This window comes from Peromyscus leucopus, chromosome 23, assembly GCF_004664715.2.
Source record: "Peromyscus leucopus breed LL Stock chromosome 23, UCI_PerLeu_2.1, whole genome shotgun sequence".
Taxonomy (NCBI): Eukaryota; Metazoa; Chordata; class Mammalia; order Rodentia; family Cricetidae; genus Peromyscus; species Peromyscus leucopus.
In genome coordinates this window covers 36,958,559-36,976,385 of record NC_051082.1, presented here as the reverse complement: position 1 = coordinate 36,976,385, position 17,827 = coordinate 36,958,559, and the positions used below count along the sequence as shown (strand labels likewise).

Sequence of the window (17,827 nt, the reverse complement as noted above, 5' to 3'; positions counted from 1 at the left end):
AAGGAGGTCCTGAGCAAAGCAGTCTTCCTGCCCACCCTTCCTACCAATTCTCTGCAGATATCCGGCAGGGGCTCTGCTTCTCTGAGGTGCTGCAGGCCATGTGCCAGAGTTGGTCAAGCAGTGGTGAGGCCGTGCCCAGAGCCGAGTGCTGCTGCGGGGGCGGCCGGGGCTGGGGCCCCCATTGTGAGCCCTGTCCCTTGCCTGGCACCTCCGCCCACAGGAAGCTCTGCCCCCATGGCAAGGGCTATAGCACCGAGGGCCAAGGTGAGTGTCCTTGAGGTCATGTTAAAGTTATGTGGCTGTGCTACAATGGTGTGAGCTACTCTGTGTGCTTGTGCATGTGTGTGTATGCCAGTGTGCTAGCAGATACAAGAACAGTATTTGCCCTGTGCGTGCATGAACTGCAATGGCCAAGTGAGCAGACATGGGAAGAGGTGTGTGTGTGTGTGTGTGTGTGTGTGTGTGTGTGTGTGTGTGTGTGTTGTTTGTGGTGTGTACAGACTTGTTAATGTGCATGGGAGACCCTATTAGGAGGTGTGTACTCTCTGAGAAAGCCTGTTAATGTATGTGTGTATGAGCTGGTTTGTATCCTCTGTGTGTGAAAGCTTACAGAGTGCTGCATTGCTCCTGGGCATGGGGGCTACTGGACTTTGTGAACAACTCATTGCATGAACTAGAAAACTGTGTGGAAGAGTGAGCCTGTCAGGTGTTAATGAATTCTACCAAGTTTATAAGGGTAGGTACATGACTGCATGCATATCTGTGAATGAGTGTGAGTCTATATATATAGACCATGTATATCACTAAGGGCGAAATGGTTTTCCTGAGTAAACAGCAATGATATGGCCAGACCTCAGAAATGCCTATTTTCAGTGTGCCTGAGGGACTAAGGAGCCCTGGGTTGGGTGCATGTCCCTGTGACTCAAGATTCTGCAGCAGCATCTGGGTGTGTGGCTGAAGTAAGATGCTCTATGTGTTTATGAGTCCCTCTGAGTATGTGTGTTGCTGTTTGCTCGTCAGGCTGAGGCTGAGGTAAATGTGTATATGTGTTTATTTGTGTATGTATGTATGTATGTATGTATGTGTACATGCGTATGTATATGTGTGTATTTGTGTGTGTGTGTGTGTGTGTGTGTGTGTGCGCGCGTGCGCGCGTGTGTGTGCATACTCAATGGAATGAAGCTCTATCAGCAATCCTGTTGGCTCAGGACTGACCCAAAGCCTAAGGGTGGCAGCCATGTGGTCAGAGTAAAGGAAAGGAAGACTGGACTTGCCTCTGGGAAGAGGGCTTGTGGGTAGAGAAGGTGTGCTTTAGGAGAACAAGATAGCCAGCCAACCTCTGCCCTGCTCTGCTTGTTCCTAGATGTGGATGAATGTCACATGTTTGCCGACCTGTGCCCCCATGGCGAGTGCATCAATAGCATTGGTTCCTTCCACTGTGACTGCCAAGCTGGGTATACACCAGATGCCACTGCCACTGCCTGCATGGGTGAGCCAAGCCCCACCCCTACCCTGTGCCTTTGGTCTAGTTATGTTTCTGTAAAAGCCTGTAGCCCCCATTTCCATGGGGCCTACCCACTTTCTGTCTCTTGGTTTTCATGCACAAAATGTTCCCATATCCTAAGGAACCCAAAAAATAGACCAGAAGCAAACATTCTTTGGCATTTCCATCCTGTTTGGGTCACATTTCCAGCTCTTATTTCCTCCTGTTATTTCATACATCCTAAGTTTTTCTTTTTTCTTTTTTTAAATACACCGTGTACCAGGTGTTCCTCCAAATCATGGGTTACAAACTCCAATCTGAGGGCCAAGTTGTAAGTAAAGTTTATTGGCACACAGCCATGCCTGTGTGTTTATTTACCTTCGGTGACTATTTTCCTGATGGGCAGATTGTGTTAGCTAGTTGTGATTACACAATGCAACCAACTATATTAGTTTGATTTTCTGCTGCTGTAATAAAACACCATGACCACATCTACTTATGGAAGAGACTTTATTTGGGTTTACGCTTCAGAGGAATGAGAGTCTTCCATGACTGGGAGACAAGGCAGCAGGAGGTGTAGCAGCGGGCACGGTGGCGGGAGGCGTGGCAGCTAGCGGCAGGCATGGTGGCAGGTGCAGGAAGCTAAAAGGTCCTTGTCTTGAACCACAAGCACAGAGAAGAGAGAGAAAACCAGAAATTGCAGGAGTCTAAACTCTCAAAGCTCACCCCTAGTGACATAATTTCTCCATGAAAGTTTCACCTCCTTGGTCTCCCCAAACAGTACCACCAACAGAGGACCAAGGGTCCAAATACATGAGGTCATGGGAGACATTCTCATTCAAACCACCACACCCACAAAGGTAAACATTCATTCATCCCTCAGACCCAAAGGTTTTTTTTTTTTTTTTCCAATATTCATTTCCCTACCATACCAAACTGGGAGCTTCTTAAACCTCTAGTATAAAATGGTGGCTTTGGGGTTGAGGAAATGGCTCAGTGGTTAAGAGAACTTGCAAAGGACCTGAGTTCAGTTTCCAGTACCCACAGTGGGCCGCTCCCCAACCTGTAACTATAATTCCAGGGAACCCAATGCCCTCTTCAGGCCTCCTGGCTTCTGCGCTCACATGATGCACATACAAAACACTCAGGGACACACACACAAATTAAAATAACAAAATTTTAATGGTGTAGTATTTGCCTATGACCTACACACATCCTCCTGTATATTCCTTTAGGTTTTTTTTTTTTTTCATTTTTACTTTTTGTGATGATAAGAGTGGAACCTAGGGACCCCACATTCTAGGCAGGGGCTCTACCACTGAGCCACACCCCCAGCCCCTCACTGGGTTCTAGTCAGGAGCTCTACCTCTAATCCATTCCCCCAGCCCCTCGGTGGTATGTTCTAGAAAGACACTCTACTGCTGAGCCATACCACAACTCCTTTTAAAAGTATTTTTATTATTTAAATTTGTTCTCTGAAGTTTTCGTGGATGTACATTATATAATTATTATCTACATGTTATATATGATATGTGTTATATACATTTCCATTACACTCACCCAGCTCTCATCTCCTTCCCACCTTTGTCACACCCCACCTCCTCCCTATAATCCCCTTTCCCATATTTGCATCCTAAAAATGTTTAAGCCATCTTGCTAGGTGTTCATACCTACAATCCTAGCACATGGGAGGCTGAGGCAGGAAGCTTGCAGTGAGCTAAAGGCTAGCCTTGGCTACTTTGTGAGTTCTAGGCCAGCCTCTGCTACAAGTTGAAACTCTGTCTCTAAAATAAAATGGGGTCCTGGAGGGATAGCTTATCAGTTAAGAGCTCCAGCTGCTCTTGCAGAGTTTGATTCCCAGTACCGACATGTCAGCTCACAACTGTCTGTAGCTCCAGTTCAAGGAGATCCAACATTCTTTCTGACCTTCCAGGCACCTGGCACACAGGAGGTACACACATACATATATGCAGGCAAAACATCCGTACAAACACACACAAAATCTTTTTTTCATTTTAAATAAAATAAAATAATCATTTCTATATGATTTCTCATCTCTATTACAATGTAACATAGATGCTAATGCACTGTCTCTTCAGTATTGATGAAGGCTGATACAGTGTAGCAGTTGTGATGTGTACTATTTGGGACACTAGAAAGAAAATAATCTGAATGTTCAGTACAGACACTTTTTTCCCAAAAAATATTTTCCACTGCTGAGTCCACAGGTACTCTATTTACTATCTGGCTTTTTATTGGAAAAAGTGTGAGTGGGGTGTGGAGTTCTTTCCTGTCATTTGCCAACATAAAGACCTGGGTTTGATTCCCAGCACTGTATAAAAATAGAAAACAGGGCCATTGAGATGCCTTAGTGGGTAAAGATGCTTGCCAACAAGCCTGCTGACCTGGGTTCAAAACCTGGCACCCAAATGTTAGAGGCGAGAGCCAACTCCTTCCTGCAAGTTGTCCTCTGACCTCCACATGCACACTTGTCAAATATGTGTGCCCCCCCATATACACGGGCAATAAGTAAATGTCATTAACAGTTTTAGGGACAGGCATGGTGTCCCACAACTTTAATCCCAGCACTGAGGAGGCAGAGGCAGGTGGATCTCTGTGAGTTCCAGGCCAGCCTGGGCTACCCAGCGAGACCTTATCTCATGAAAATGAAAAAGTAAAGAAATAAAGTTTAATAATAAAAATGAAATAACTTAAGTAGTTCCACAATTTCAGATAACCAGAGTCTGAGCAGGGGTCCCAGCCTGTGAGGCCCCCATCAAGCCCTGGATATGTCTGTATGAGTCCCCCTCATGCCCTGCCATCCCTTCTAGACGTGGACGAGTGCGGCCAGGACCCCAAGCCATGTTCCTTCCTCTGCAAAAACACAGAGGGTACCTTTCTGTGCGCCTGCCCCCGTGGCTACCTGCTGGAGGAAGATCTCAGGACCTGCAAAGGTGATGTCCTTCCCTCCCTCGATCTTCCTCGTCACTGTTGGACTCAAGACACTCCCAGCTGCATAGAGTTGGCCCCACCACAGCCAGGATACCTCCCTTCCCACTCCATCAGTGGCAAGAGCACCCTGCTTGGAGTGGCAAGAGTGATCCCAGGCCCCACCCCTGACCGGACCCTTAGGTCCCACTCATGGTTATCCCCTGAACCCTTGTCCTTGAGCTATCACCTATCAAGCCTCCCCGCCCCAGCAACGCTCCAACCTACTCCCCACCCTCTCCATACACCCAAGCCCACAGTTGAGCTTCCTCCCTCAAACCCCCTCTGAGCCCGGCCTCCCGGGCTGGTCCCATATGGTCCCAGCCTTGAACTCTGTCCTCAAGCCCAGCCTCTGAAACTTCCTCTCAAGCCGCCCTCTAAAGCCACCCCACACCCACACACCCTCGAGCCTGTCTCCTCACCACCATCCCCAAGCTCCTCTGAGGACCGTCCCCTTGGCTAGTCCTCTGGCTGAGCTCCACCCTTGAGCCCTGCCCCTGCCCCCTGGAACCCCCTGTCCGCAGACCTGGATGAGTGCGCCTCCAGGCAACACAACTGCCAGTTCGTCTGTGTCAACACCGTGGGCGCCTTCGCCTGCCGCTGTCCCCCTGGCTTCACACAACACCAGCAAGCTTGTTTCGGTGAGTTGTGCTATCTGCTTCCCACCCCGCTCCCCAACACAACCCTCACAACCCCACCCTCACCTGTTTGTGAGACAAAAGCAGCGTCAAGCACTCCTCATGTGTCAGGCCGGGAGGACAGGGGGTGATTAGAACACAGTCCCTCGATACACGCATCTTGGTGACACCTAGAACCTTCTTCATTACCCTAGGGAGGTGGGAGGGCTACCCTCAGAAATCCCTCTGGTCTGGGCCCAGCATGTCTCCCCTTCCCCATGATCCATCCCTGCTGGGTCCTCTCTTATTGAGCTTTCCCAGGATGTTTCCCAAACTCAGGAGTTTACACAGTCACTCTGGAGAAAGTAGTTCAGAAGCCAAAGCCACCAAGCTATCTGCCATGGCCTCTTAGTGTCTTCTGGGCCTGTGGGAACGAGAACTCCCTCTAGTGCCAGCCCCCCCTCCCAAAACCCTCTAAGCTAGCACCAGCTGTGGTAACGATGTCCATAGACTATTTGATTGATAAACATCCTGGAACTGATGTGTTAGTCAGCAAAAAGTGCTTGCTGCTCAGGCTATGAGGACCTGAGTTCAGATCCCCATCACTCACATTAAAAGCTAGGCACTCCTGGGGGGGTACAGAAAGTAGGATCCCAGGGCGGTGAGGGCCAGCCAGTCTAGCCAAATAAATAAGCTCCAAGTCCCACGAGAAACTCTCAACAAGAAGGTGAAGTGATTGAGCAAGACACCTGAGGCCAATCTCTGGCCTTCACATGCACACAGAAGCACACACACACACACACACACACACACACACACACACACCTTGTTGGAGTTTTTGTTTTGTTTTGTTTGAGGTTTTACTTTTTTTTTTTTTTGAAACAGGATTTCTCTTTGTAGCTCTGGCTATCCTGAAGCTTGCTCTGTAGACCAGGCTGGCCTTGAACTCAGAGTTCCACTTGGCTCTGCCTCCTGAGTGCAGAGATTAAAGATGTGGGCCACAATCACCAGACCTGAGATTTTACTTATTTTTATTTCATGAGTATGGATGTTTTGCCTGTATGTATGTATGCATGCATGTATGTATGTATGTATATATGTATGCCTGTATGTATATATGTATGTATGCCTGTATGCATATATGCCTGTATATGTATGTATGTATGCCTGTATGTATGTATGCCTGTATGTATGTATGCCTGTATATGTATGTATGTATGCCTGTATGTATGTATGCCTGTACGTGTATCACACACATGCAGTGCTCGCAGGGGCCACGGGCAGGGAACACTGGAGTTACAGACTGTAGTTACCTACTTGGCTTCGGAAATTAAACCAGGGTCCTCTGGAAAAGCAGCCAAAATGACTCTTAACTACTGAGTCATTTCTCCAGCTCCATCCCCACCTTATTTTTTGAGACAGTGTCTCTCATTAGGAACTGGGGCTAATTGATTAGGATGAACTGCTGCCCAGCCCCCAGGGACCACCTGTCTCCGTGGATAATGACAAACACCACATCTGGTTCTGAAGACTGAACTCAGGTCCTCATTCTTGTACAGCAGGCACTTAACTGACTGAGCCAGCTGCCCAGACCCTCATTTTGCTTTTTATTTTGAGACAGGTTCTCACTAAGTTGACCTAGCTGGCCTTGAACTTGTGATCTTCCTGCCTCAGGCCCCTAAGTAATCAAGATTATGGGCCTGTGTAACACATCTGACTGCATAAGGGTTTGTTAACATTTTAAAAACAGTATTGGGAATTTCAGGAGAACATGCTATCACTAAGCTACATCCTCAGCCTAGTTTTGGTAATGTCTGACTTTCATAGCAGAAACTGTTATAAGCTCTCTCATGGATAAATCCACTGAATTCTCATTTCAAATAAAGCACTTTTTTAATAATATTTTTTATTAAGATATTTTCCACTCACTCCACACACCAACCACAGATTCCTCCATTCTCCCTCTTCCCATCCATCAGCATTCCCCCACAACGCACCCCTCATTCCCACCCCCTCCAAGGCAAGGTCCCCCATGGAGAATCAGCAGAGCCCGGCAAATTCAGCCAAGGCAGGTCCAAGCCCCTTCTCCCTGCACCAAGGCACTAGGTTCCAAAAAGCCAGCTCATGCACTAGGGTCAGGTCCCGGTCCCACTGCCTTGGGGCCCCCTAAACAGTTCAAGCCAAACAACTGTCTTATCCAGAGGGTCCAGTCCAGCACCATGGGGGCTCCCCAGCTACTGGTCCACAGTTTATGTGCTTTCACTAGTTTGGCTAGTTGTCTCTGCACTTTTTCCAATCATGGTCTCGACATCTCTTGCTCATAGAATTCCTCCTCTGTCTCATCGAATGGACTCCCAGAGCTCTGCCTGGGACCCAGCCATGGATTTCTGCATCTGCCTCCTTCAGTCACTGGATGAGAGTTCTATGATGACAGTTAGGGTATTCTGCCATCCAGTCATCAGAGTAGGCCAGCTCAGGCACCCTCTCGACTATTGCCAGTAGTCTATGGTGGAGTCATCCTTGTGGATTCCTGGGAACTTCCTAACACTCCACGCAAAGCACTTTACATGCAGTACCACAAACACTGGCTGCAATTCTGTGAGCTAGGAACGATTCTTATCTCATTTCTCAGAGGAAGAAACCACCACAGAAAGGGAGGGACTCCTCTGAAGCCACACAGTGTAGTGTCAACACCAGCATGATAGCCCTTCATATTCACCCTCTAACCACAAAGCAACCCGACCCATTCTCTGTCCTCTATAGATAATGATGAGTGCTTGGCCCAACCTGGCCTGTGCGGTACCCATGGACACTGCCAAAATACCCCAGGCAGCTTCTACTGTGAGTGTAACAGAGGCTTCATCCTGGACAGCTCTGGCCACAGCTGTGAAGGTGAAGTAGAGTTTGAGTGGGTTCTCAGCCTGGGGGATGATCCCAGGAAGCACCCACCGATCTTCTCTCCTCTTCTGTGTCTCAGATGTAAACGAGTGTGGCAGGCCCCACCGCTGCCAGTTTGGCTGTCAGAATGAGCTGGGGGGCTACCGTTGTAGCTGCCCCCAAGGCTTCACCCAGCATGCCCAGTGGGCCCAGTGTGTGGGTGAGTGGCCAGGGCTGGGAGGAAGCCAAGTGTAACACAAAATCTAATAGGTTTTATAATAAAAAACCCGGAGCTAGATATTGGGCTAAGTGCTGAAAGATCAGAGAGACAAAGGAACAAGCCACTGCCATGTCTCACCTCGCCAACTCCATGAGTCCTGTTTGAATGTCTCTGAGTCCTCAGCCAAAAGGGGTCCAGCTGAAAAGGGCCCCCCATCTGAAAAGAGTTTCTCAGCCAAAAAGCTTTAGTTCCTGTCTCCTCAAGCCTTATATACCTTTCTCTGCCCAGCCATATCACTTCCTTCTTCATGCTGGGATTAAAGGTTTGTGATTCCCAAGTGCTGGGATGAAAGGTGTGTGCCACCACTTCCCAGCTCCGTTCCCCTCCTCGACTGAGTCAATCTCATGAAGTGCAGGGTGGCTTTGAACTCACAGAGATCCAGACAGATCCCTGCCTCCCGAGTGCTGGGATTAAAGGTGTGAGCCACCACTGCCTGGCATCTATGTTTAATCTAGTGGCTTGTTCTGTTCTCTGATCTCCAGGCAAATTTTATTAGGGTACACAATACATCACCACAGCCAAGCACTCACCAGAATCTTTCCAGAGCAGACAAGTAGGAATCTTTTCCCCTGCAGATGTTATGACAAGCTGGTCCATTTATAAATCAAATGGGCCAGCCTAAAAGGTTGACCACTGGGAAGTCACTGACCTGGTGAACAAACATGGCATGATGTTCAAGTCCATTTGTTACAGAGTGATGGCCTGACTAGCCGGAAAAAGTGCAGCACCAAAAGACTGGGATTAACAGTGTCTACCAAGTGTGCAACAGAAAGAATGCTGTGATTGATTAGCAATGTCTGCGCAGAGTAGAAAGGTTTAGCAATGCCTGCCATAGATGCAATGGAGAGAATAGTGTGGTTGATGAGTCATGTCTGCCATGAGTACAGCAACGCCTCTCAAGACACACATGCTGTCTTCACCATAGCAATTTCAGAGGCTCTTGAGGTAAAGAACTTGCCCTCTGTATCACAACTCTAGTCTATTCAATACCATAGCAAATTATTCAAGAGGGACCTCTTAAAACGGTAAAAAGAACTTGCCTTCTACTATTCAACAACCATTTCCCCATAATATTTTGCATGCAGACAAGACTTTCCTATCAACACCCTCATCTCTATCACTTTCAAACATTTTCTACCGTCTACTAGTTCTTATCTTTTTTGCATTTTTGAACTGGTACATAGGTACTAAAAATTAAGATCTTATATCATACTTTCATCACCTTTCTTCCTCCCAACCCTTGCCCATACTATACGCGCGTTCCTTTCACTTCCTTTCCAAAATCCCGCTGAACCTCTTTTTTCACCTTAAGATTGTGTTACATGCATCAAGTATAGGAAACCACAGTAGAAGCAAGAGGGAATGAATTAGATAGTTAGATAGATAATAGACTAGATAGTATAATACGATCATAGTATTATGTATACATATATCATAAAAAATATATGAAAGATAATGATGTAGAGTTTAGATGTATTATAGAGACTTAGATAAAGTAGTATAGATGAGGTGAGCACATAACGCATGAGTAGATGAATAGATAAGTAGATAAGATAGATAGAAATAGAATTAAGAAGATCTAATATATCAAGATACAAAACTTTATCTAATAATAACTATAACTCAGTGCACGTGTTTGTTATTAAGTAGCAACATTTCTCACATATGTGTGACATAACAACTGGTCTAACTCATGCAACTTAGAGTGACACTTGTTGACTTTCTCCTCAACTCTCTACCTTTCACGCTCTAACTAAGGACTTTGCAAACAGAGGCTCTAGAATTTGTGAGAGAAGGAAAAGCGATAAAGAGCTAGACAGACGGAGTAGAGGAAAGATATCTGTCGCGAACGTTGATTCTTGCAGTGGCTATCTGACCATACACAAAGCTCGCCTGAGGACTTGGTGCTTAAATATAGCACAAAGCTAACAGCGTACGTTCTGGTTTACCTGCTCGCAGCCAACATGGTACAGTTTGATAATTGGTGAGAGTGTGTGAAAAGAGTACAGAGTGACAGGTAGGGGATGACTGGTTTGCTCCTTAGTATTCATATGGCTATAAGCGCATCTCATAGTATTATCTCTGTTCAGGTATCCTACAGTTCTTAATTGAATCCCTTATCGCACAAGAAATGTAATCATTGGAGCTACCACGAGTGAGATGAGATAGAAAGCTGCCTGTTCTCAGACCGTTTTAGAGTTGTACCGCCTGAGCGCAACTTAAGAAAAAGCCACGTATAAGGGAAAATTTGAGAATGGCATAATAAAGGGCCCTTAGGAGCTTGTAAATTATAATTACTCCCATCGGTTGATGGACACAATAAGGACAGACTCTACACATAGTTTGAGAAAACTTCCTAATGAGATTTACTGGAAAGCTTTCACACCCAGTAAAAAGATGCTGTGTTTGGTTAGCTGGCACCTTAGCCTAAAAATGTCTTGAGTACCGAAAACAAACAGGAGCATTAGTAATATATGAAGGATGCGCAAAGAAAGAAACGAAATTCGTGCCTTTTCTAAGCAGTAAAGAATAATCATGCGAGTGGGGTTTTTTTGTCGTGAATGGTCTCCAAAGGCGCCAACTGGCATACGAAAATTACGAAGTTTATAAACCTTTTCCCATTCCTGTCCCTCTAATATCGGTTCTTCTTCACCTACAGAGTGATTAAAATATGTAAGTGTAAGCTTATCACACCAAGGCAGTTGTGGTAGATGCCTACTGTTTGCTGCACCCACTTGAACAATTTTCAGTTATCGATTGTCCAGTTTTCCAACGTTGTTTCCTGTCTCAGCCCTAATTCTCGAGGTGTTTTTCCAAATTATATCTCTCAACCCAAGAGGAGCCGTTTGACGGGCGTCCTGCCAGGAATGTGGAAGAACTAGCCCACTATTGTTATGCGACCTATTCTGGCCATAAAACAGTGCAAATAACAATAAGTGTGACAGCGATGCAAGGTCCGCAAGCTCCCTTGCACCGATTAATGGTTGTTGCCAAACACCAACCACTAGCAGCGTGGCTATCTTGTGTTGAGCGCTTACAAAGATGTTCGCCTCCAGTTGGTTAACTGTCCGGGACTGAAAGACCAAGGGTCTATAGAGCTTCAAGAGAGATGGATAGAAGCTCTTGTTTATGGGCTAAAAGAGTGTAGTGTTACTTAAGTTGCAACATTTCTCTTCAATATAGCCTTCACTGAGGTTGAAAACTACGTGTTATAATGCTCCCATGAACGTTGCGGACCCCTGCACTATAACACATCATTGATGATGATATGCGCGAAAGCAACAACGTCTTTTGTTATTAGCACATGTTGCACGGCACTATCTGCCTGTCGTTATGTTCACGGTGCCTACATCGCGTATACCTATATGAGAGGGAATCTGGACATAGGCCCTCACTGAAGGTATTAACGTTATGGGTCTGCAACACCCTCCCTCGTCTCATTTTATATATTACCTGTACATAAAGCACAAAAACAACTCATGTCTGAGTCTTAAAGACGAGAAAGCACAGCAAAAGTCATTCAGGGTATAAAACTGCATGCGTATTGCTTCGAATTACAGCAGAGTGCTTTTATTTAGACTGTCGTGACAGGTCCTAAAGTGCCATCACTGATTATCTCATCTTTGAGCAATTCATACAATGCACCAACTTTGTCGTGTTCTAAAAACGGAGTTCACGACACTGAACAATTCGAAGTTTCAAGTTCTAGCCTATTCCACTGCTTTCTTTAATCAGATGCGACCATTGCTCAAGGGATTCTTAAAAAGACCATCAAGGCGACAGCACATTAGTAAAGATATGTGCCTATATCATCAATGAACGCCGCTCCACACACAAATAAAATCAAACAACGCTCCTCTGTCACAAAATAATCCAATGCTAAAATTAGAGTAAGTGCTGTAACACCCCCTTGAAAAATGTGACAATAAAACAAACAACATCTCCTACCCCCAGAATACAGAAATAACCAACCTGTATCAGCAAACTAACTCCCGAAATATACCATTAAATTCCAAACTTGGTGAACCACGTTGAGTTTACTACTAACCAGAATTGGAGTTACTATAGATAAATTATGAGAAGATAGTGAGAGATAGATCGAGCCTACTACAGCGCACCAACAACATAAAGACCATGTGCCTCACAGAGGAAAAATGTTACACTCTATTGTAAATAATAGTGGACCCCCTGCAAAAGTGCTGAGAGAAGGAGAAAAGTCATCTGCTGTTTTACTTAGTTCTTCATCAGAGCAGTGTGAAACTAGGCAGTGAAGTTCACTGGAGTCCTTGCCTCTTCCAGATAGGTCTCTGTAGAAAAACTTAGAAATTCCCCACACCCTGCGCCAGCACCGCTCACATGGTGTGTCTTCTAAGGCAAAACCACCACCATATTATAATTGTCTTTGATCCCACTCGAGAGGACTACTAAATTTCCCTCTATCATGGTGGTGCATGACATGAATGCCCAGCGTGCACAAAAACCAATCGCCTAACGTGTAGTGAACATCACAAACCTATACAAAATAAATCTTAAAAGAAAGTATATAAAGATATAAAGGAAGCAAGGACAACCCACAACCCAGAACAGTAAGGAAAAGATCCTGAGTGTTGTACTCGAAACACTAAGAGTGTTTTCTGTATGATGACTTAAGCCAACCGAGAGCGTGAAGTCTGGATTCCTGGAGCGTCACTGCAAGAATCTCGAGGCACCCTTAACAAGAATGCCTTTCTCAGTGTTCCTTACTGCTGTATATGAACCCAATGGGAGGGGAGGCATACAATACAACTTCACCTAAACGCCGAGTTGAAATGTTGGAGCGAATTTCGGTGGGGAGTGGTGTTGAAATCAGGTCCATTGGCTTTCTCAATGCTAAGTACAGTTTTCATTTCAGAGACCTCCTGAAGAACAATATGTAATGAGTTTAGTCTTATCTATCTGGAGGTGCTTTATGGAACCTAAATCAACTCAAAAGAAAGGACCAGAATTATGAACATTCCATCAAAACAGCCAACCACACACAAAGCTTACTATATTAACCCATAGCTCAATCAAACTTACCCTTTATGGCTCAACTGGGAATAACCTCCAATAATGCCAGATTACTGCGAGAAATGTAGTCTAAGTCCATTAATCATCAATGAACGTACAATATATGGTGGACATTGGGATTTATTTCGCGACGCAACGCCTCACAAGAAGTGAGCTACTTTAAGACTAGAAAGAGAGCTCCATTGTTCCTCCATATACTTCTTAACTTATTCAGTATTCATCTCAAGTACTAGAGTGGGTGATATAGCTCACGTATACTTTATGTGTCCCGGTAGACATGGCGTATTGCCTATGTAGGAAGGCTCACTATAACATATAAAAGTCCCTTTTGGGTGTTGATCGACTTCAGACATCTAAGTGTACAACCAGTCTCTAATAAGGATGGCCTTCACATGCTATAATCTCTACCAACTGTCGCCACTTAGAGAGCGGATGGGAGCCCACAGCAAACTATAGGAATAACAACGGAAAGAAAGTCCATAGAAGGGATATAAGAGGAAGGAAAGTATAATGAGGAGAGGTTGCACTAAGAGCTATTCCTCCTCTCTCATATAATATAGAAGGGACCTGTCCTTGAAGTTAAAATAATCATCTCTGCATAATTTTAAAACGCGCCTATAATAAAATAGTTAAATTCTTAGTCCTTGTATATAGTAGTGGACACCTATAATGAACAACCACTCGATCCGTTTTTTATGGTGAATAGTTGAAGCATTACCAAGAAAAACAAAACTTCCTATGAATATACGGCTAAATGATTCGAGTAGGCGATTGAAATGACAGGTGCTAACTAAGAAGCGAGTGTTCTAAATACATAAAAGATCACAACAAGTTCCCTTAGTAACCCATACGCTGTTCAAATGCCATTAAGAATCATTTGTGAAAGCAACAACGTTAGACATATGAGGAATGTCCCCAGAACCCTACAACAGGTGTGCTAACCCATCTTGGCCAATCTCGAAGAAACAAGCATACAACTGATAATGGTTGGACATTATTTATCCTGGCCGTAAAACTGAGAGGTGCAAATTTAGGCCCAGAAACCTCCTGACGGATCTTTTACAACGCACGAGCAGATGTACTCAGACTGTAGTTGGTCAGCTGAAGCATATGTAAGCAAGCCCTCAACAGTGATGGGACTTTACTTAAATTAGACTTCTACCAACCCCACTCATATAGATCCTAATGCATCTCTCCTAATTGCTAGGAGTCAACTCAGAGTGTTTGTAGATACTAGATGATTGTGCACACCAATACGTCCCGCTTTTGTCCATAATGTAATTGGTACAATGAAGCGTCGCCACAACATGAGATAAATCACTTTGTTTGTTTTCTTAGCCCTGGACCCATATACAACAGGTAATCAACTATCCTTTACTGTGTATCTCCCATCCTCTTCCAGTGCAAACACAAATAATGGAGGGATAAAGAGAGTCGGAGTGCCATCTCTTGGGTTTTTCTCAATAATCACCAAGCAGGTCCACAGTAAAAACCAAGGGATACAAAACACACATCCATCCAGTAAGGGTTGACACTATGCACTATACACAGCCACATGCACAGCAACACGACACACACCACACACACACACACACACACACTCACAACACAACAAACAAACACACTGCTCACATGTTGTCATGATGGTGTCGTGTAACCTGGTGGCTCTGAATAAGGGATGATGGAGATGGTGGGGGTGAGGTGCCAACCAGCCTGCTTCTGAACGTTTCCCCCATACCATCTGGCTCAGACACTGCATCTCCAGCCCTGGGTTCAGCTCTGGATCTCAGGCCACCCCAGATAAGGAAGAATTACCTTCGCCCTATGAAAGCCTGCTATGAATTGCAAGATCAATGGCCTCTAACCCACTCAGCGAAGTGAATAGCACATTCTAGTTTCAAAAATCTTGCGTACCAAAGAGACCGCAAGCATCACAAAGCGAGGTAGCATCCCAGGATTACTAGTGTTTTATTCCAGTTGCCATCGGGACTACAACCTGCGTGGTGAAGAGATACAGCTACCACACTAACAGGTGCTATCTGAGGGTAATCCAGAAGGAAGCATGTGATCTCTCAAGAGAGAACTCACAGATCTAGAAAGTGTACCTTTAGGCTGGCAAAAATAACTTGCTAGACAAATGCATAAGGTCCTAAGTCAGTGTTCATATGTGAACTCATTATGTGAAACTGGGCGCGAAGCATGCTCCTCACGGCACTGATAAATACAAAGACTAGACATCAATGTCAAATAGCACCTCGCTCCCTGTCCTGAGTATGGTAATGAGGAACCACTATGCACCAGTATGAGCGCTCCCAGTTGGTAATAATCTGTATCTGTCCTATTGAATAAAAAGGGAAGAGGACATAAGCAGCCCTGTGCTTACCATTATTAACTTAGTTACTATCCTTGTAGTCATAATGATTCTTATCCTTCGATATGATAATGCTAGGATTTGTACTGCTCACTCGCGGACTGCTTTGTGTGTTATATAGGCATTATCTGCCACCAACGTTCTTATGGTGTTTCTTTTCTACTGGGAAAAACATATCCTTTGGCCATTGAAGCTAGTGTTACTCATTCTCCTGTGACAAATTAAGCGCTCTCAAAACCTTTCTTTGACAAGCTGGCCTAAAACAATCTCGTCAATAAGCATAAAGGAATATGACGAGAGCGAGAAAAAAGAAGCCCACGTGCTCACCTGACAGTGAATACAACTGATGGAGTGGGGGGGGATCTCATTAAGGAAACCCACATAAGCCACTGCTTTATAAGCCCCTAGTTATCGCTCAAAAACAGAGAACATGATCATTGCCGCAACAGAAGACACAGTAAAGATGCTTTATTCTATTTGTGGAAGACAAACTGAGTGACATGTTAGGCGGCTGTGATCCAGGAGACTTTCCCAACCACTTTTTTTATTAAGTCCTCCACCCGGCTCCAATACTGAATTTCTATCTGTGTGGTATTTACTGTGTAATTTAGGGTCTGAGAGACTTGTCCGACACATATAAGGTATGCTAAATATGATTCAAATCTATTAATTCAAATTCATTCCTCCTAAAAGTGCTTTTAGTTTGATATGCACCATTTCACATTTATTCAACGTTTTTCTCTTACGCGTCTTTATTGCTCTTAAGAAAAAAGATGTGATTAACTATTTCTCCAGTGATGGGTTAAGAAAAGCACAAAGTACTAACCCCAACTAATATTCTGAGCCTATGCCAGCCCCTATTCTGTCGCACTTTTCACTGAGATAGAACAGAGTTGTAAGAGTAGCAACTCAGCGAGTTTCGGTTGCCAAAGTCGTTGATCTGGGCACCTAGGCACAGCGAACATCTACAGCAGTGATATTGGAGCTTAATGCGATAATGGATGACTGTGTATGAAGTTACTGTGAAAGTGTTTGTCTAAGAATAACTGCATGCCTGTGGCTCTGTGGAGTACTGAACCGCACTGTTTATTGCTTGCCACACCCCGCGGTGTCAGATATTTGTTAGTAGCATATTGCCTGAGCTCGCTAGGTGACTCACGCTACCACAAAGAAAAGGATTTCCCAGAATTGCGTTGTGCAGAGAGACTGATTAAATAGTTTTTCTCTCTCCAGAGCTAGAGTAACCGGCAAATAACTCCAACAGGCATGCAAATGAGTTGCAAAACAGACACAGCACATAGCCTACCTGCCAGGGGGGCGGCCGGTATACGAGAAACACGGATGATGAAGCACAGTAAGATAAAAACGTTTTATGATGGAAAATCAAAAAGAAGCATGGCACCGCGCGTTCGGTGTTTCTCAAAGTAGCAGGTGGAGACCTGCCATTGAGCCCACTGGAGTAGTCCTGCTGCCAGGGAGCATGAAAGGCAACTATCAGATAGAGCTCAGTAGTATTATTTACCTCAAGAAGGGCCTTTGTTCTAATCTGCTACACAGAAGGGGTCATCACTCAGAGCATAGAGCCAGACAGGGAAGTGACAATGGAACCCCAGCGGGAAGGCTCTTCTGCGGGCCTCTCCTTGCTCTCTTTCCTGAGCGTAGTCTTGCAAGATTATCCATAGTTCTGTAACTCCGTTACTTGATCTCTCTCTAAACCGAGGGCTTAAGTGCTTTTTTGAGATGGAACTGAATAGTTAGTTCTCATTTATTATCTAATTGTTTTTTATGCTACTGTTTTTTTTCTCAGTTTTTGGGCTTGTAATCGCAGGGGGTAAGAGAAACCAGGTGGGGCGGGAGCACTATTGTGGCGCCTTGGTTATATATACAATATATCCTCTCAAAGGTCACCTAGGCCCTGCCTTTGAAATAACAACACACCACTGTATAAGTGTCTCTGGAGCCCAAAGATACATTAACCTGCCTTGAACTGCCTTGCTGCGTTCTTCAAGGCACAAATCTTCGGATCCCCTAACTGTTGCTTTTTTATTTGTTTTGTTTTTGGTATGTTTATATTTGTCGGTATCTTTGTGTGTGTGTGTCTATGCATCTCTCTCTCTCTCTCTCTCTCTCTCTCTCTCTCTCTCTCTCACACACACACACAC

General features: G+C 44.9%; 1 protein-coding gene across 1 annotated transcript in view; it reads left to right on the top strand.

The window, feature by feature from the left end:
* Fbn3 (fibrillin 3) overlaps positions 1-17,827 on the top strand; it is an 80,915-nt gene that overhangs the window by 61,526 nt on the left and 1,562 nt on the right. Inside the window, 8 exon segments of the mRNA XM_037198534.1 lie at positions 58-264; positions 1,364-1,489; positions 4,315-4,437; positions 4,996-5,112; positions 7,852-7,980; positions 8,066-8,216; positions 15,045-15,124; positions 15,272-15,339. Coding sequence (XP_037054429.1) covers positions 58-264; positions 1,364-1,489; positions 4,315-4,437; positions 4,996-5,112; positions 7,852-7,980; positions 8,066-8,216; positions 15,045-15,124; positions 15,272-15,339 — 1,001 coding nt within the window.